Here is a 20,519-nt window from a genome sequence, read left to right as displayed (position 1 = left end):
TCTCACCAAACGGAACTCCTAATAACTCCTGAAAGCAGCCCTAAAAAAAAAAACTCCTGAAAGCACCGAAAAAAATTGACAAAAAATTGGGAAAGAGCGCCAGTAAAATCAAATCGGAAGGGAGAATTCTGGAAGCCAACCGGACTCCGCATCCCCCACTCCGGCGCCACATGCCTCCTGCCTCTCTCGCCGCCGCCGCCGCCGCCGCCACCAAGTCTGGACCCGCTTCCGCCCCAGCACCCGGCGGCGCCGCCGCCCCTGGCACTAGACGCAACGGAGGCGCCCTCTGACCGCCGGTGGCGGGTGGGCGGGAGGGTCAGCGATGCCGCCGGCCCGTAAGAAGCGCGGTGCGGCCGCGGCCGCGGCTGCTGCCGCAGCTGCCGCGGCGGCGCAGTGGAAGGTGGGCGACCTCGTGCTCGCTAAGATGAAGGGCTTCCCGGCGTGGCCTGCCATGGTGAGTGGCTCTGGCCGCTTGTTCTCTCTGATCCGGCACCCCTTGCATTTGCGGATGCTAACTGTAGTCGAAGAGCTCGCTTAGGGTTCGTTGTTTGATGGGAGTAGATTTTTGTACCGTACTATGTTGATCCAGACTAAAAGTTAAGTTTTGTACGCCCTGCTCATTGTGATTTGGCAGCCTTTTATTAATCTGTACTAGTTTTTTGTGGTTTTTTTGGTGTGTTTAGTTAAGCTTGGCATTGTTTAGGGTTTTCTCGGCATATAGATTAGTGGTGAGTAGCTCACCAGTGAATAGAAGTTTTGAACACTTAGTATGTTTCTGCTACTTCCATGTCCTAGCTATGATTTCTCTCTGCAATTTGATGTATTTAACGAATATTGATTGCCTTGATAAGTGAATGGCTACTGCAATCAAGATCTCTTTCTTTCTGGCTAACGGGGTTGTAGAATTAAATTGGGCAGTATATGGGAGATTGTTTAACTTTGGAATTAATGAAGATGTAGTAGGCCAATGATGTTTGTTGGAGCAACTGTTGGTTCCTTATGCCACATGTCGGCAAGGGCTATATTTTAGGTAAACCCTGGTCCTTTAGGTGAATGAGGAGATGTTAAATTTTTGCTTGTTAGTACCAACATGTGGGCTTCAGTGGTTTCTGAATGATTTAGGCTGTGTACTTCGATGGAACATGGTGATTACCTGTTTGGTTCCATGTACTATTATATCTCATTAGAAGACTCGCGCCGTGGTTATCTCTACTCACCTAGTAACCCTTACAGCAGATGGAATATGTGCAATAAACTCATGCAGTTATCTTGTGCATATGAAACTATGAAGTTCAGATGGTTCTTTGATAGTTGGCTTTGTTATTTTTAATGCTTGCATACTGCTCTGTATCCCTTGGCAGTTTGATCCTCTAACAATTATATTATCTACTTGAAGTCTTGAACTGTGAAGATTTGGTAGCAACCACTAATGTTTTCATTTATGGAAATACAATAGTTTTAAAAGATGATTTGTCATTGTGTCGATCCTTATACTCTCTCTGCGTTTGAAGGTGGGCCAACCTTGCACTACTCTTACTTGGTTTGTTTGAAGTTTCTCCTGGCATAATTTAGCTCCTTGGTGATTTTGGCTCATAAGGTTGGTGGCCACCATGAATTGGTTTGATAAAATTCTTGTTTGCTTTGTCATGAGTGTGGGGGTTTAGATCTAGATTTGATGTTAACTTCCCATTGAAGTAACAGATATATGGTTTGTTTTGTTCATTCGATATATTAGTTTATCAAATATCTAGTCCATGCCAACATTTATAGATCTCAAGGCACAGTTAACTTTGCCAATCGATTACTATTCTGAGCATTAAGAAGTGAGGTTGGATATAGTCTTGATATAATGCTGCTTGTTCGTTTACCTTTATTTTGGAAATGAGTCCGTATGTGATGAGGAAATAAGCCCTATCAATTATTAGACGAGACTTAATATTGGACACATCTGTCTAGAATTTTATGCAGTTTGTCCCACACTTAAATTGGGGCCTCTGTTGTGAATAAGAATTTCTCTAGATATTTTCTGTCAATAACTTGCTTCTCATTTTCCTGCTGTTATATGTTTCTGGATTTCTTACTTTTTCATGTTGGATTTTGGAGTTGCCCATTAGTTATATTTTTTTTTCTCAAACATGCAGGAGAGCTACACGCCATTTCATTAAGTTATATATATTAATTAGGTGTTAATATAAAAAGGATATCCTTGTCATTTGTCAATCATCACTAACTTCGATATTAACCTATGGTCCTAGATTTTTCCATGAGATTTCATGGGTCATAACTCAAAAGTGATAGACAGTTACTTTCCTTCAGCTACGACACATTTCTTTGCCTTTGCTCTCCAAAAGTTTCTTTTAATAAATAATAACATCTCTATTCTTCCAGAAGTTCTTTGGTGTTATTTCAGCAAACCAGTTTTTTTTCTTGTTTGTATGGCGTGTTAATTGTTAATACGTACAGATTTATGTTTATCCCTTTCTGGCCCATGTTGGCCTTATGGCCCATTCGGCCCATACTTTGTATACTTGTAACCCTAGACTGAATGGAACGAGGGCAGTCTGGTTATTCTTCCCTTCTTCTCTAACATGGTAACAGAGCCTGGTTCTCCCCGACGCCGCCACCGCTTGCAGCCTCTCTCTGCCGGCAAGCTTCTCTTCGCCGGCGAGCCTGCTGCTGACAGGATCCTGCGGCACACCCTCCCTGCCACCTGATTGTGGCTCTCCCTCCGTTGCGCCGCCTGTTCCCGCGGCGTCTGTGTCGCCGGTAGAGACGGTGCCTCTTCCCCTCTGCATTGCCAATTGAGGCAGCACCCTCACCCTCTGCATTGCCGGTCGAGGCGGCGCCCCTCCCTCTCTGCAGCGCCGATTGAGGTGCCGCTCCTCATCCCCTGTACGTCTGTGTCTCTGATTCAGTCGCCGCCCCTCCTCTCCTCTCCGTCTAACCAGCAACAGAGGGAGTTCGTGCTGCTGTTTGTGCTGCTGTGGCGTCCACCCCTCCAACGTCAGCCTCGTCCCTCTTCTTACTGTCATGGGGTCATCTGCTGCTCCTTCTACCACTCTTGCACCCTTTTCATTTGGTGCTCCTGTCATGGATGTGAAGCTCAATGGATCAAACTACAGAGAATGGGCTTTCTCTCTCAAAATGCTGCTGCAATCTGCTGATCTTGCCTCACATCTCACTGATGCCCCACCACCAGCCACTAATGATAAAGAGGTCAAAGCTTGGAACCTTGAAGATGATCAGGTAATGGCAACTATCTGCATGAGTATTGATCTGAGCATTCACTCCTGTCTTGAGGATCACAATACTGCAAAAGAGATGTGGGACTACCTGAAAGGTTGCTATCAACAAAGCAGCTCGGCCCTTCGCTATTCACTTCGCCAGAACCTTCATCATCTCCAACAGCAGGACATGTCGGTTGAGGAGTATTACAGTGCCTTCACTAAGATATCACGCCAGCTTGATTCAATGGTTCCCAAGCCTTCTCCCTTATGCAAGGATTGTGTCCCATCTTGGACTGACAGAGACAAGTATGATCAGCGAATACTATGTTTGACTTTGTGATGGGTCTGCGGTCTGAGTTTGAACCCATTCGTGTTCAGCTTTTGGGGAGACCTACTCTTCCTACATTGTCTGAAGCACTATCTGCTCTCATGGCTGAGGAGACGCGCCTTAAAACTCTTACTGCTCCAGTGTCTCAGCATTCAGTGCTAGCTGCTCCTTCCCTGTCTGTTTCGGTTGCAGCACCAGCCACCTCTCAGAAGACTCCTTGCAGCCACTGTGGCAGGATGAATCATCCAGATGAACGGTGTTTCAAGAAGTATCCTCATCTCTTGGCTGAAATGCGAGCAAAGCGTGCTGCTTCACGCCGGGGGCCACTTGCAGCTTCTTCTAGCACCCAAGCAGTAGCTGCACCACAGTTCCAAGCAACAACACCTCAGTTCCAACAAGCAGTAGCACCTCAGTTCCAACTTCACTCAGCACCTCAGTTCCAACAGCAATCTAGCAGCACCACCTCTGCTCCAGTCAGTGCATATATGTCAGCTAGCTCCTTGTCCTCCACATCGCACCCAGGTACTAGTTTTTGGGTGTTGGATTCCGGAGCTTCTTTTCATATGACTTCCGATATCTCTCATTTGGATTCTTGTCAGCCAATCGCAGATACTTGTTCTCGTTCTGTTCAGACCGCTGATGGTAACTTTTGCACAATTACTCATCAGAGAAATCTTGTCACTTCTGATTTTGATGTTTCTGATGTTTCTCTTGTGCCAAAACTTTCCATGAATCTTATTTCTATTGGCCAACTAGCTGATATGAATTGTGTTATTGGGTTTGATGCCACCTCTTGTCTTATTCAGGATCGGCAAACCCGAGCACTCTTGGTACTGGCCGTCGTCTCTACATCCTTGATCATCTTCGGTTGCCGCCATCACCTTCTTTTGCATCATCGTCATCAGCTTCTATTGCGGCCACTTTCCCTCAATGGCATCATCGCTTAGGTCATTTGTGTGGCTCACGTCTGTCTACCTTAGTCAAGCAGGGTGTTCTTGGTCATGTATCAATTGATCGCTCTTTTGAATGTACTGGTTGTAAACTAGGGAAACAGATTCAACTTCCTTATCCCTCTCGTGACTCCAAAACTACTTAACCTTTTGCTCTTTTACATTCTGATGTATGGGGACCTGCTCCTTTTGCCTTCAAAGGTGGCCACAAGTATTATGTCGTATTCATTAATGATTATTCTCGCTACACCTGGATTTATTTCATGAAGCATTGGTCTTAATTGTTATCCATTTACAAGTCTTTTGTTCAAATGGTTCATACTCAATTTTCTTCTCCCATTTGCATCTTTCGTTCCGATTCTGGGGGAGAGTATCTTTTTAATGCTTTTCGTCAGCTTCTTTCTTCTGAAGGAACCTTGCCTCAGCTCTCTTGTCCTGGTGCTCATGCTCAAAATGGTGTTGCTGAGCGTAAGCATCATCATATCATTGAAACTGCACGAACTCTTCTCATTTCCTCTTTTGTGCCTTCTCATTTTTGGGCTGAAGCTGTATCTACTGCTATATATCTCATCAATCTTCAGCCATCATCTCATCTTCAGGGCAAATGCCCTGGAGAAGTCTTGCATGGGTCTTCTCCTAAATATACCCACCTTCGTGTTTTTGGTTGCACGTGTTATGTTCTTCTACCTTCTCATGAATGCTCAAAGCTCACAGCTCAATCAGTTGAGTGCGTTTTTCTTGGTTATAGTCTTGAGCACAAGGGTTATCAGTGTTATGACCCTTCAGCTCATCATATTCGTATTTCTCGTGATGTCACTTTTCTTGAAAATAAGCCATATTTTTACTCTTCTACTCCTCCACCCTCCTCATATGTTGAGTCCCTCTCCTTCCTTTTCTTGCCACCTATATCTAGTTCACCATGTCCTTCCTCTTTTGACACGGTTCCATCTTCTCTTGATTCCTCTACCATTCACTTGAACCAGCTCCATCTCTTGATCCAACACCTCCATCTCCGCTATCTGTTCCAACTTCACAACCACTACCTTCATCTGTTACACCTTTTCCTTTTCACTATTCTCGTCGAGCCCATATTCCTTCTCATACCTCTAGTCCTCCTTTAGACGATACTTCTTCTCCTGTCCCAACACCACCTTCTTCTCCACCATATAACCTTAGGGATCGTTCTACTATTATTGTCCTTGATCGACTTGGTTTTCCCACTGCTGGTGCTGTTTGTGAGCCTTCTTCTTATCAGGAAGCTGTCCATCTTCCTGTTTGGCAAGATGCCATGTCTGCTGAACTTCATGCTTTACAACGCACGGGTACTTGGGAGGTTGTTCCATTGCCTTGTGATGTTGTCCCCATCACCTGCAAGTGGGTATACAAGGTTAAAACCAAAGCCGATGGCTCTATTGAGAGGTACGAGCTATTGAGAGGTACAAGGCTCGCTTAGTTGCCCGGGGATTCCAACAGTCCTATGGTCATGATTATGAGGAGACTTTTGCTCCTGTTGCTCATATGACCACAGTCCGTACTCTTATTGCTGTGGCTGCCATTCATTCATGGACTATCTCTCAAATGGATGTGAAGAATGCTTTTCTTCATGGTGATCTGCAAGAGAATATCTATATGCATCCACTGCTGGGAGTTGAGGTTCCTCCTGGATATGTTTGTCATCTTAGGCGTGCTCTTTATGGTCTCAAGCAAGCACCGAGAGCTTGGTTTCAGCGGTTCAGTTCAGTTGTTACTGCTGCAGGTTTCACTCCGAGTGACCATGATCCAGCTCTGTTTGTTCATACCTCTCCACGAGGTCGCACTTTAATTCTGCTATATGTTGATGACATGTTGATCACTGGGGATGATTCAGAATACATTACCTTTGTTAAAGAGCGCCTTTGTGAACAATTTATGATGTCTGATCTGGGTTCCTTAAGCTATTTTCTGGGCATTGAAATTACCTCCACTACTGATGGCTATTATCTCTCTCAAGCCAAGTATATTCAAGACTTGCTTGCTCGTTCTGGCATCACTGACACTCGGTGTGCTGCTACTCCTATGGAGCTTCATCTTCATCTAAAGCCATCAGATGGTCTTCCTCTTGCAGATCCGACACGGTATCGCCATCTTGTTCGTAGCCTGGTCTATCTCACTGCTACCAGACCGGACATTGCTTATGCAATCCACATTCTCACACAGTTTGTCAGTGCACCTACCACAGTTCACTATGCTCATTTGCTTCGCGTTCTGCGGTATCTGTGGGGGACAATCTCTCAACGACTGTTTTATACCGCATCCAGTTGGCCTGTGCTCCATGCTTACTCTGATGCTATTTGGGCTAGTGATCATACTGATCGAAGATCTGTGACTGGTTACTGTATCTTCCTTGGTGACTCACCAATTGCATGGAAGTCCAAGAGGCAAACTGCAGTTTCCCGCTCTAGCACTGAAGCTGAACTAAGAGCTTGAGCCACAACAACAGCAGAAATTATTTGGCTCTGTTGGCTATTGGCTGATTTTGGAGTTACTTGTGCTGATCCTACCATTCTCCGTTGTGAAAACACTAGTGCTATTCAAACTGCCAACAATCCAGTCAAGCATGAGCTCACTAAGCATATTGGTGTTGATGCCTCCTTCATACGATCTCACTGTCAACAATCTACTGTTGATCTTCAGTACACACCTTCTGAACTTCAGCTTGCAGATTTCTTCACCAAGGCTCAGACTAGAGATCAACATCAATTTCATATTCTCAAACTAAACGTGTCTAATTTAGATTCTTTGCAGCCACTTTTAGTTTGAGGGGGGCTGTTAATATGTCCAGATTTATGTTTATCCCTTTCTAGCCCATGTTGGCCTTATGGCCCATTCGGCCCATACTTTGTATACTTGTAACCCTAGACTGAATGGAATGAGGGCAGTCTGGTTATTCTTCCCTTCTTCTCTAACATTAATGAGGCTAACTTCATAAATACTAGCCATTATGCTGGGATTTCCTGGGCGAAGCTGATTCTTGTATTTTCTGGTTCTATTTATGCACTCCTAGTCTTGTTTTTGTTTACTCTTGATCATGCACATTGTTGTGAGTTGAAATTGGAGAATATCTTCATCGAATATCTCAGTTCATGAACGCTCATGCTGTTACAGATAAGTGAACCAGAACAATGGAACCTTCCTCCTCCTGCATCCAAAAAGAAGTTGCTGGTCTACTTTTATGGAACTAAACAAGTGTGAGTATCACTTTGAATTTAAGATCTTCTTTTTGATACCGTATATATGCTTATCTGTCCCATGCACATTGTTTGCTTGAACCAGATAGCTCTTTTCTTAAGATGTATTATTCATAAATAATTTGACTTTCATGAAACTGGATTTGACATAATGATGTGCATATGCTCCAATATATTTTCACATATTCCCTCATGTTTATGAACATAAGTAGCATACATATTCCCTCATGTTATGAACACAAGTAGCATCTCTATGTTTGCTTCTTTAACTGCAAGCTGACCATGTTTTTTGCTGCATAATAATTCCATAATTTATAGAAGTATCTGTTAGATATTCCTGGGCATAACGGGGATTTAAGTGGTTTTCACCTTATGGTCACTCAAGGTCGTTGTAGTTGCCAGCCAGTTGGATTTCCATAGTAGAGCACTATGTGCATGAGCATCACCTCTCGTGTTAAAATATGGGTATGGGAGTGGTTAATGTCTTACGATTTCTTTATTTTTAGTTGAGATAATGACTACGTAGTGTCTTACAAATTTAGGATTATTTATTTTTAGTCTAACATGTTCATAGGATCCTAGTAAATTAGTTTATCCTTTTCCAAGATTTTACTTGGATTTTAAAGAAAAATTCAAATGCAATCTTACAAAAATTACATTTTAAAAAAAAAATGCATGCACAAGTTTACAATTTTTTTTAAAAAAATACATGCACAATTTTACAAATTTTAAGGTATCTATCAAAGAAGATTAGGTGATGATCATGTGCTGTCAAATTAGTATCCCAGCTAATGATTATTTATTTAGGGAGCTATAGACGGTAAAAATGCACAATATTCTGTGAAAAGGTTCCCAGACAAAATTATTCATGTGACATGATGTCAGTATACTCAACGCTAGTGTTGTAATCAACTTGCTTGGGACTGAAAGCCTTTGATGATGGTTTGTGAAATGCCCTCCATGCTAGATGAATGCCAAATTTAATTGGTTTGTTTGGCTAACTTTTGTGGAATCCCTTTTGTAGTGTGGTGATCTTACCATCTTAGCATGCTTTCATCTCATACCATGAATCAGGATGCTTTTATTTAGAGTATCTACTTCCAGGCAACTCAAAAAGTCTGTAAGAATAACTTCATGTGCTCAGAAAGTCAGGGCCAACTAAAGAGATGCGCCCTTTTAGAGTATATACAGTCCGGCAAGGATAAAAATTTTTCTTTTTCTGCCACGTACACAAAGTAAAAGCTCCTCTCCATTACAACGGGTGAGACCCACTATCAAATAAATTAATGCCAGCCAGGGCAGGTGCTCCCGGTCCTGGCTAGCAAGTGTCCAATCCCTCGCTGCAGTTGACATCCACTTTGCACAATTTTTTTTATTACCTTAGCTCATTCTCTTGCTCAAGTTCCAACATTTCTTAGATTAACGCCTCACCGTGCAATGGGCTAGCTTCTGGTTTGGATTATCTAGCAGCTCTTAGTTCCTCTTTGAGGTTGTTGCACATGCCCTTAGGAATCTTGTATTAATTAATGTTATGAAAACTTGATGTAGTGATCTCTGTTCTTACTTAATGTTCAGTTCTATACTAGCATCTCATCAGTTTATGACATTGAAGTGAGTTAGCTTAAAGACACTGGTAAACTTGCACTAGTTGCACCTCATGGCAACTGTCAGATTTGGATATTTACTTCTCAATTCACTAAATCCCAGTCTTGGACGATTGTTTTTTTACTGACATCAGGGTTTTTTTATTATATTGTAGTGCCTTTTGTAGCTATGCTGACCTTGAGGCATTTACTGAGGAGAAGAAAAATTCTCTACTTGTTAAGCGACATGGGAAAGGGGCAGATTTTGTCCGAGCAGTTAAGGAAATAGTTGAGATTTATGATTCCTTAAAGTACGAGATTAATAATGAAAATAATAAGAGTGTCTTGACTGAAAACAATTTGAGGATGCATGTAGAAAATCATGTCAATAACAATAGCAGTTTGGATACTGGAGATCCTGAGGATGGTACTGATCTGGCCAATGACAACAAGATGGAGGATTGTCCTACCTCTTCCATGGATCACAACATGGATAATACTCCTCGGTCTAATATCAATACAATGGTGGGTGAGCACTGTGTTGTGAATTCTGCACATGGTAACCCTATTGAAAAGTCACCTATCCTTCATGATAGTAGACATTCTCCTTTGCATGCTAGTTCATGTTCAAAGAAGAGACAAGATTCACAGCAACAAGATTCTTGCATGCAAGATAATTTGGCATTGTCATGGAGATCAGGAAGTTCATTAGGTGCTGAATTAATAACAAGCCAGGACTCCGATGGCCTGATGAATGTTACCAATCTGCTTTCTGTTGATCTGGTTCCTGGTGACAAGCAGGAAGATTCTGCTCGGCATAAGTTCGTTGTGGATGAAAAACCTAGCCCGTGTTCCCCTTCTGTGACAAAGGATGCTGTCTTGTTACATTCAAGTCAAGCGACCTGCAGTCAACTTGCACCCTCTGGTGCTAGTAATGATGATAAACTGAGTAATGCAGAAGATAATGTGCAATGTACTTGTAGTAATGAAGTATCCCAAACTGGAGTCAGGGATAAAGAAGTCAAACTGAATGGAATGGTTGATCTTCCCATGAGCACAACCCGAACTTTTAAAAGAAAAAGAAGGCAAAACAATAGTCGTGCTAATAATCCTGTCAGTAGTGAGGTAACAAATATGAATAGGGAATTGCAGTCTAAGTCAAATGGAGATATTGTATATTCTCCAAATTCAAGGAATGAAATTAACAAATCAGATGGAGATGAGCACTTGCCATTGGTCAAAAGGGCAAGGGTACGAATGGAAAGACGTACACCCAAGGATGCCACAGCTGATGAACATGACCATTCTTATGACAAAACAGAGCCAGCTAAACATGAAGATCCATGTTATAAGCATGCTACGCCTGCAATATCTGGAAACAATCAATCAGCTGATGACATACCTCCTAGCGTAGATGCTTCACCCAAAATAAAGCTCCCTATGCCATCAGGAGTAGTTCCGGATTATTGTAATAATAATAAAGAATACCAACCAAAGGTTTTGACATTGGATGTAGAAGCTGCTTTGCCTCCATCAAAACGCCTTCATCGTGCCTTAGAAGCTATGTCTGCTAACACATCTGATACTTTAAGTAATCTGCCTGAAGCTACAAAGTCAAAGGATGTTACCCTGAAAGGCTGCACTGCTTCAATGGAAAGGTCCCCTCCTAATAACTCTGCAGATGCACTCGTTAAAAGTCCAAAATCTGCATTGGCTGAAAGCCCTAAGGTATCTTTGAGTGCACATTCTTTAGATGCTCCAACTGGCCAAAAGCATATCACACAAGCTGTCCTGTTGAACAAGGATGCCTTCTCTCCTGTTCCTTTGGATTTGAGAAATGATGATGTCAGTGACAGTATACAAAGGGACAGAGTTTCTGAAGAAGCTTGCATGGACCGTGAAAATGTACCTAATTTGGTTCATACTGGGACTGATAGCGATGACTGTGGAAAAACTCCAACCTGTTCCATGAAATTGGAAGAGCCAGCCTTTGTATCTAAGTTTGATCGATCACCTTCACATGAAGCAAGGGGAAATGTGCCTACGGAATCTATTGAAGGCTCTAAAAATGCTTTCGGCATAACTATTGATGTATCTGCTGAGCCAGTTAGCCAAGCAAATGCTGTTGTCTCATATACTAATGGCACTTGTGATCCTGTTGATGACACTGTTTTAGCTGAATCAACAGCTAATATTTGTGACGGAACAAGTACTACTTCGTTGGTTTCTAAAGTTTCATGTATTCATTCTGACACAAGCACCAGGACATTTGAAGAGTAAGTCTTCTATTTCTTGCAGAAAGCAAACCTTCAATTTATTTGTTATATACAGCCATATTTGTTTACCTAGACAGTGTGCACTTTTGCATTAATTCACTTACTGCAGAGCAAGCTAATAGCAGGTGGTGATATTAATCACTTGCTTAAGCAAAGCAAGCTCTGCCTCTGATGGCTGGGTCGGTGTAGAACTTTATATAATCAAGCCTATTGTGTTTGTTCTTTTTTTTTGAACAGTATAACAAAGATGGATTTAATTATGCATTTGGGTGTAAGTTCAGCTATTATGTTCCAACTTACAATTCTTTGATTGACCTAGAACTGTAAGATATAAATGCTTATATTTCCTAGCAACTACAGATGGAATCCTTATTTGTTCAATTCTTTTGTCTACTCTCTGTTGCCACTAAGAATATGTAAACTTCATCAGTTCTTCAAAAGTCTTATGTTCTTAGTCATGTAGTTAGGGATAATAATAGTTTGAGTCTTTAATCTTGCAGGCATAGTTCTTCAGCAATTGCACCGAGAGACCTCGACCACGGATTAAACCCAAAAGATAAGAGCATATCTCCAGATTCAATGCCTACTAAAGAACTAATTGCTGATGAACATGCTCGTGGATTTTCTCGGTCAAATTCATTCATGCACAATTCTCTAGATTCAAAATTTATTTCTGAACCTTTGGTGAATATACCTTCACTCAAGGAAGGATCAAGTGACTGGTGTTCACCTCCAAATCACACGATAGGGTCTGGATCAGATAGGGTTCATTCTGAAGAAGATAGTGGTCCTTTCGATAATCTGCAATTTAAGGGCTTGAACAAATTAGCAGGTCGTAATGAAGCCAATTCATCACGGAGGGCATTTGAAGCTTTTGTTGGTACACTAACACGAACAAAGGAAAGTATATCTCGTGCAACACGTCTTGCACTGGACTGTGCCAAGCATGGCATCGCTGGTGAGGTTAGGCCTTGCGAACTCTTCACCTTAATTTTAGAGGCATGCTGTTTCATTGTGGTTTATCTTGGACGTCTATTTTGTATAAATCCACATGGTTTTATTGCTAACATTTCTTGCTTGTATTTGTATATAGCTTCCTGTTGCTTTCCCTAACTGCAATGATATTAACTCATGGCTAGTTTCCCATAGATCACTTTTCATTTGAAAGGCTGATTTTTCCCATCATAAGAATGTGTTCTCCATAGTTCCCCATATTGTTCTCATGGCCTCTGTACATTCTTCAATATGCAACAGCGTGCTATTCACAAGCTAGAAGTTAGTGGGCTTGCTGTGTTGCCCACTATGGCACTTCACTATTTTCAGGATTTTTGTTCGAGCATAGTAAGAGCATAGTAACAGCTTTTGCTGCCTTCAATGTTATTATTAAAAAACATTTTATAGCCATTGGACAAATCAATCAGTTTCAAGGTGTGCGATGTAGATGTGATTTGATTCTGTTCTTTTTTGTTCAATAATCTAGGTAATGGATATCATTATTGAACACCTGGAAAAGGAAACTAATTTATATAAAAGGGTTGATTTGTTCTTCCTTGTTGATTCAATAATCCGGTACTGTCGCAATCAGAAAGGTACATGCATATTCTTATATTTTTCTAGTTTGGAATGGGTAGATTTGAAGCTACTAAACTACTGCCATGAACCATGTAGGTGGACCTGGTGATGCCTATCCTTCTCTTATCCAGGCAGTTTTACCACGAATTATATATGCTTCCGCACCACCTGGAAATTCTGCTTGGGAGAATCGGAGGCAATGTCTTAAGGCAAGCGATTTCAGCAACTGGTTGAAGCATATGTATTTAACAGTCTTTCACAAACTTCTGTTTCTTGATGATTAGGTTTTGAGGCTCTGGCTTGAGAGAAAAACCCTTTCAGAATACATCATTCGCCACCATATTAAAGAGCTTGAAGCTCTTAATGAGGCATCATTTGGAAGCTCTCACCGTCCTTCAGGTACCGAGAGAGCTCTGAATGACCCTTTGCGGGATAATGAGGCATTTCTCGTTGATGAGTATGGAAGGTAGGCTCTACTTTTCCACTAAGGACATTTCTAAGGTTCAATGAATGTACTGCATAGGCTTAATTATTCTGTTTATTCCTATTACAAAAATATTTCGCATAGCATTTCATCAGTGTTGGAGTGATTTTGTTGATCTTTACATAATTATAAAAGGGAAAATCGTTAGTACATGAGTTTGGTGCTGATAGCATATCACCAACTTAGCTTCACCCTAGGTTCCATGAGATTGGTATATACAACTGGACTGGAAAACTAGATCGTGTTAGATGGTCCTCTCTGCTTCCTGCTTCGTAAATGTGCTTGACTACTTGCACTAGCAGGCCCATGGATATTCACGAAAAGCTTGGATATACACCACCTATACTGGATGGTTCATGGAAAAATCTATAATGAGACAGACTACCATGATACTTGGGCTAGTATGTATGTATGGGCTGGTACCACTGGTCAGTACCTGTGGACAAATTGTTTCTTTTTCCTTCTAAAATCCCAGATTGCCATTATTGAAACCGTGTGCTATGCGATTTTAAGTGCTTATTATATGTGTGACAGTTTGAGACCAGTTCAGATGTATCAAGAAAATATTGAGTATCAGTACTGAAATGTTTAAAAAGTTTTGAGGACAATTATAGTCATGACTCGTGATGACACAATAAGGGTGTTTATTATAATGCTAAATGTAAATGTACTACCTCCATTTCATATATTTTTCTCTATTTGACTATTGTCTAGTGATGGTGCTTAGGGGACCGAACAAAAATATGAAAGTATCAATTTTCCAAACATAATCTTTGTATATCAGGCATGCTCTTATTTTGTATATGTAACAAACTGTGTGTATGCATGCTGAACTTCTGTATCATCTTTTTTGTACTAAAGACTATCTGTTGATATGCTCCATTCTACACAGCAATGCTGGTTTTCATCTTCCAAATTTAATTTGCACGAAACTAATTGAAGATGAGGATGGAAGGTCCTCTGAGGATAGGAGCTTTGAAGGTCTTACTCCTGAACATGAAGTTACTGGTGCTAATGAGCAGGAGGCGTCCCAATTTCCTGTGACAAAGCATCAACTCATCTTGGAAGAAGTGGATGGTGAACTTGAGATGGAGGATGCAGCCCCGTCAACTGGAGCTGAAGCCAGCTCCACATGCCAAGAAGATCTAACCAATGATGCTAGCTGTACAAGAACAGCTCAACAGCGCAGTTCCATTCCGCCCCTACCTGATGACAAAGCTCCATCTCCTCCCCCATTGCCATCATCGCCACCACCTCAACCGCGCCCACCCTGTCCTGTCTCTCAAGGTTCACAGGTGCAAGGAGCATTGCTTGTGGCAACGGATTGTGTTGAGCATCATCATCCAGGAGCCAATTATGTATGTAGCTGCTCTTTTGTTTGTGCAGAAAGACTGCTCTGAAATTTATTTTTCAGTGACTATAATTACTTCTTGACGTTCTTTGCAGACTGTTGAAGGTCCACACCATTATTCTGTTGCAAACAATCGAGGCAACATGGATGCATGTGTAACTTCTTCACAGCCTCCAGTACACTACAGTTCTGGATATGCAGGGAGTACTAATCAAATATTTCAACCACCACCGCCTCCGCCACCACCACCTATTGCAGCATTCCATCCTTCTGGGCCCCATGGCAGCTTATGTGGGCCCTCATTACCACATCATGGAAATAACTATCACCAGCCACCATCAGCACCATTACCTAGTAGCGCATACCATATACAGCCACCACCACATCCACCAGGTCCTAATCAGTTCCCATATCCACCTGAACCAGAACAGAGAACACAACCTTGGAATTATGGCCCTCCCCATCCTGAGAGTTGTCAGTATGGTGGACATGACAGAGGACAACATGGATATAATAGGAGACCTCATTTCAATGACAGAGGGCATCACTTTGATGATAGGGGCCATTGCTTTGATGGTGGAGGGCATTACTTTGATGATGGGATGCATCACTTCGATGACAGATGGCACCACTTTCATGATAGGGGGCAAATGCACCATGAAGTTATGGATGGTGGAAGGTTTCCTCCATTCTTTCCACCAGGTATTTCCCCCCTTCTTTTTCTATCCAGCATTGATGTTTTGCATCCAACTGCTTTGAGCAGTTTTGCTGAAATACAAGATTAATCAAGTGTTTTTCTGAATTAAACTTTTATGCTTAGCCAAAAAACTTTTATGCTTTGCGAGTTTTGTTCTCATCAGTATCCAGTTGACACTATTCTTTTTTTCAAATGTCCAGTTTGACACCTTTTTGTTTCAAATGATGTCTGTTTGACACTAATTTTCTCAAGCGATGTGCAATTGACACTATGTATCACTGACTACACTAACCTTTACAATCATTCAGGTCCCCCATTTCCAGATCACTTCGAAGCGCCGCCCAACCAATTTCATTGTGGACCACCGCTGGAGCCTCCACCAGGTCCATGTTCTGGGTGGTCTATGCCTCATAGGAGATCCAAGTATCCTCCTGATTCCAGACAGACAATGGAGCCACCAGTTTCCAATGGAGGAGGTGTGCTATTTCATATTTCCTTCTTCTGCCCTTATGGTGTCATTATTCTGCATCATCACATATTCACAATATGTTGGGAGAGCCAGTGAGCCACTGTTTTTGTTCTTTGCGCACTTCAAGCTGAATGTTAGTCACCATTTTGAAATCAGGTTGGAGGCGGCATGGAAGGCGTGATTATGATAGATACCACTGATGACTGGTATTTGAACAGAGGTGTTCTTACATGTTACCTTTACAACTGTAGCTTTAAAATTATGTGATTTACTTGGGATAAGGTACTTGTAAAGAGTGGAATCGGAGCATTCCCCGCTGCTTAAGTTTCCTACATATTTCTCTTTTTAATTACTGCAGATTGCAGAATGCTGACTCAACTCTGATAGTGGCTGATTGGCAGTGCTTGGTTATCGGGGATGGGTAATTTCTGACAATATTTGACGGTGCGCATTTACTCCTTTAGAAACCATATTTAATGGTTAATTAATTGGCACTTGTTTTCTTTGTGTTTATTGATCTGACACATGGTTTTTCTGGTTATATTTGGCAGGTTTTCCTTGTCATTGGTGAATCATGAATCATTTGTCGATGTCTCTATTTGCTGGTTTGCTTAACCTGAAATCTCCTGAAATAAAAGATGGGACCACCCTCCACTGTATATATGTAGTTGTAGCAGTGTTCTGCAAATGCAGAAACGGGAGCTAGGCCAATCCTGTGAAGAGAGTGAGCCATATGTGTTGTTAACCTAACATTCCATCTTGTCGAAGTCTGTATTTCGTTCCTGTAACCCAGTTGCCATCCAACCCTTTTCTAAGATAATTTAGTTTGTAGTTTGACAGCAGGGCTTTGTCAAAATTCAGATGATTTTGTACTTGTAGACTATTGGGCATCTGGTTTTGATACCATGCATATGGCTCAACACTCTTCCGGCGAATGCAGCCGAGTCGTCACACTGCAAAAAGGGTTCTGGGCTTGGGAATGTACAATGAGTTTGTAATATTTCGTTAAAACTATGTGATCTGAGTCATTTGACAGGTAACTCGTTTAGTCGTATGCAAGCAACCGTCAAAAGTGATGGCTCTACATCGATGTGATTTTCCAATTGAAATTATATTTTGGGTGCGTTTGGTTGCTTGTATCATTTGGTTCATGTATGGAATGGTTCAAAATAATTACAATTCTACATCGATTGGATTTTTCAATTGAAATTATATTTATATCACGCTTCCTCTATTGTTCATATTTGTATTTAATTTTAGATTACGGGCAAGCCCCCGACTTCCATTAGCATTTTAGCGAAGCCTTTGCATCAGCGGAAGTTCAGCGTAGTCTAGGAAAGATTCACAAAGATTTTCTACCACTGAACCTTGTTGATCCATTAATGCAAATAGCGGCGACGTGCTCCATCTCGACCTCCCAAGATATTCTATTAATGCACGATATCTCAAATACTCCGGCTACACAGGCACACTAACAAACGAATATATATACCAAACCACATCATCTCAGAACAATGTCAAAATACGCACGGGATGCAGCCGTTTTGCTTCTCCTGCTCGTCGCCACTTCTAGTCGTCCTCTTCCTCCTGCTGCTGCTCCGGCTTTCCACGCCGAGCTTGGCATGGGCGGCGGTGTCCCGGACCATCACCGTGGATAGGCAAGGGCGAGGCGATTTCCCGACGGTGCAGTCGGCGGTGGACTCCGTGCCGGACGGCAACCGCGACTGGATCAAGATCCATGTGCATGCAGGGAGCTACTGGTCCGTGCTAATACTCCTCGATCTTGTTTGTGGCATTTCGCTGGATTACCTCTACTGATTTTTTTTCTATCATGCTGGACTGCTAGAGACCGCACAACATGTGGCATTTCGCTGCAGTCGTGAAGTCGCAACAGATAGCTAGATTTTGCCGCTCCTTTTCTTTGCCAAGATTGATAGAATAGCTAAGCTAGATTTTGCTCGATTTTCTTCATGAGTAGATTTGCAACCTTGTAAGTAGAAGCCTCAAGATTTGAAACATATATAGTTTTCACTTAGAAAATGATTTGAATTAATATTTGTACATTTAATGTTTGTCGTATAGTACTCCATGGACAATGCAACCCCTTATGAGGTATTAGCTGGAGAGAGAATTGGAGGAGTAGCTATTTCACATTTTTCACTACTTTTGTTTGCTGATGAGCTAGCGATTTGTCGGTACGTGCAGGGAGAAGGTCACCATCCCACGGCGGAAAGGCTACATCTTGCTGGAGGGGCACGGCTCGTCGACGACGGACATCAGCTTCGACGCGAACGCGCGTGCCGGCATCGACCAGATAATGCGCCGCCCGAACGTGGGAGTCGACGAGCACTCGCCGACGATGCGCAGCGCCACCTTCACCGTCCTCGCCGACAACTTCGTCGCCCGGGACATCTCCTTCAAGGTACTCGACTTCGTCTTCGGCTCCGGCCAGTCCATCTACATACGAGGACTGTGTGCTCATGTCCAACATGCGAGGCTCGACGCCGGCAGCCCCGGCGGGCTGGTGTTCAAGGGCCGCGCGGTGACGGGCACGGGCCGCATCTACCTCGGCCGCGCATGGAACGGCTACGCCACCGTCGTCTTCTACGGGACGCGCATGGACGACGTCGTCGTGCCGCAGGGGTGGCAGGCATGGAACGCCGGCAACGACGTGTAAGCTGCTGCTAACATTGCCATTGCCATTGAAGTGCAGGGGTTTAAGAAATTTGTGTGTATGTTTAAGATGGAATTTTTCGTTTTCAGGTCACAGGTTACGTTTGCAGAAGTTGGATGCACAGGGCCAGGATCGGATATGAGTAGAAGAGAGGGTTGGGAGAAGCGTTTGAGTGACGAGGAGGTGAAAAGATTTGTGGACATGAAATTCATTGATGACGGCTGGCTGTCAACACAGCCATAGGTTAACTGCTAGAGACTGAAATAAGAAAAAAAATGGTTCTCATAGCATTTTTTTAATTACAGTACGAATATAGACCCTAACGTACACATACACACGATCATCCATAAGAACGCCTGGGAGGGTAAATCTTCAGATTTAGGAAGTCAAGACATATGGCTGTTGATGAATTGAAACAACCGAAAATACGAGTACTCGTATTGAGTTGGAGACCCAAATCATCCGAGCAGTGGGCACGAAACCTTACTGTGCGATTATAATAATCCTTGCAGCTGGAGTAGCATTTTTCATTATCTTTAAGCATTCCATTGGTGAGGAATCATAAGGTGATAAGTTAAAAGCGTGGACTCGCTTAACATACACACACACAAAAAAAACCCTATGCACAACGAATTATCACATCTAGTAACGTGCAACAAATCATTGAGAGGTATTATAAGAGCGATGAAGTCAAAATCTTAGCATGTGAACAAAAAGAAAAGTCATCGTGAGTTCGTGACTGCTTGACTGCTTCATTCCATACGTACAATAATATGACTGTATGTTTATATCCACGAGTGCAATCCGTATAATAATGTGCATGTTTAGTGTACAAGAGTCATTCTAAAAAATGAAAAATGGAGAGAGTATATATGGCACCGATATTTCGAAACGAGGATCCAATTTATGACGATTCGTGCTTTCTTGGCGTTTGGTGGGGATGGTGCACACAACATCTAGCAACGTTTTTATTTGGTGAAATTAAATGCGTCACTAGAGAGAAATGGGCAAATGTACAAATTAAAGGACATGATGTCAGATGTGGTCCTTCAAAGATAAATATTGTCCAAACCTCCAAATTCCTCTCTGTATTATTGACCGCAAAAACAAGAATTTGGCAATACATAAATAATATATCATCGTCGTATTAGATATACAACATAAACGGGACAAACATGACGACGATAATGACGGGACAAAAACAAGATTTAACCATGGACCATGTAGTGTGAGTATCGTAGGATTTCCAGAGGTAAGATTGAATAACGTGGTTTATTCTATAGTTTCAAAGTTCCATGCTTGATTGCTTGTACTTATGTGGTACTAAGGTAAGAATTGCAATAATGTCTGTATTTTTTCATGCTGTTTTTGTTGAAATAATGCAACTTGATCAATTGTTTGGGGTGAATGATGGATTTTCAAATTACCGAAACCATGGTGGTCAAAATTTCAATCATGTGGTTTGGCTAACACGTAAACTATAAGATGGAATATACTCCCTCTGTCCAAATTGTAGGTCGTTTTGGTATTTCTAGATTCATAGATATTATTATGCATCTAGACATACACTTTATCTAAGTGCATAGCAATATCTATTAATTTAGAAAAATCAAAACAACCTACAATTTGGAATGGAGGGAGTATGAAAGATCGATAATTAAACTTTTTGAAAGACTAGTGC

The 20,519-nt window shown here is 42.0% G+C and overlaps 2 protein-coding genes and 1 long non-coding RNA gene across 5 annotated transcripts; all 3 read left to right on the top strand.

The window, feature by feature from the left end:
* The first annotated feature begins 65 nt into the window (after positions 1-65).
* On the top strand, positions 66-17,387 carry LOC117842459 (protein HUA2-LIKE 2). 3 transcript variants are annotated; one of them, XM_034722923.2, is made up of 13 exons: positions 66-454; positions 7,650-7,732; positions 9,492-11,591; positions 12,092-12,554; positions 13,072-13,180; positions 13,260-13,372; positions 13,448-13,629; positions 14,540-15,005; positions 15,094-15,700; positions 16,004-16,171; positions 16,321-16,370; positions 16,523-16,608; positions 16,716-17,387. In XM_034722923.2, exons 1-11 carry the CDS (start codon positions 323-325, stop codon positions 16,362-16,364), a joined length of 4,467 nt encoding a protein of 1,488 aa, XP_034578814.1. In that variant the 5' UTR covers positions 66-322; the 3' UTR covers positions 16,365-16,370; positions 16,523-16,608; positions 16,716-17,387. The 3 variants fall into 3 exon arrangements, with proteins under 3 accessions (XP_034578814.1, XP_034578812.1, XP_034578813.1); XM_034722921.2 differs by having other exon boundaries at positions 16,321-16,384; XM_034722922.2 differs by having other exon boundaries at positions 16,321-16,446.
* LOC140221749 (uncharacterized) lies at positions 1,604-4,773 on the top strand. Its single transcript, XR_011897449.1, has 2 exons — positions 1,604-4,077; positions 4,362-4,773. It is a non-coding gene; the product is annotated as an uncharacterized lncRNA (long non-coding RNA).
* Positions 17,388-18,307: 920 nt separating the features above from the next.
* Positions 18,308-19,081, top strand: LOC117844494 (probable pectinesterase 66). The gene is made up of 2 exons (XM_034725190.2): positions 18,308-18,837; positions 18,928-19,081. The coding sequence occupies exons 1-2, from the start codon at positions 18,482-18,484 to the stop codon at positions 19,079-19,081; spliced, it is 510 nt and encodes a 169-aa protein (XP_034581081.2). The 5' UTR covers positions 18,308-18,481.
* The last annotated feature ends 1,438 nt before the right edge of the window (positions 19,082-20,519 follow it).

Source organism: Setaria viridis, chromosome 2 (assembly GCF_005286985.2).
Source record: "Setaria viridis chromosome 2, Setaria_viridis_v4.0, whole genome shotgun sequence".
NCBI classification, from domain to species: Eukaryota; Viridiplantae; Streptophyta; class Magnoliopsida; order Poales; family Poaceae; genus Setaria; species Setaria viridis.
The sequence above is the reverse complement of the archived record's forward strand: the minus strand, read 5'-3'. Positions and strand labels throughout refer to the sequence as shown.

Coding starts and splice junctions, on each gene's coding strand:
- LOC117844494 (XM_034725190.2), top strand. CDS start 18,482: ATGCGCCGCCCGAACGTGGGAGTCGACGAGCACTCGCCGACGATGCGC. Junction 18,838..18,927: donor TGGAACGCCGGCAACGACGT/GTAAGCTGCTGC, acceptor TTTCGTTTTCAG/GTCACAGGTTACGTTTGCAG.
- LOC117842459 (XM_034722923.2), top strand. CDS start 323: ATGCCGCCGGCCCGTAAGAAGCGCGGTGCGGCCGCGGCCGCGGCTGCT. Junction 13,373..13,447: donor ATCGGAGGCAATGTCTTAAG/GCAAGCGATTTC, acceptor CTTGATGATTAG/GTTTTGAGGCTCTGGCTTGA. Junction 13,630..14,539: donor CTCGTTGATGAGTATGGAAG/GTAGGCTCTACT, acceptor CATTCTACACAG/CAATGCTGGTTTTCATCTTC.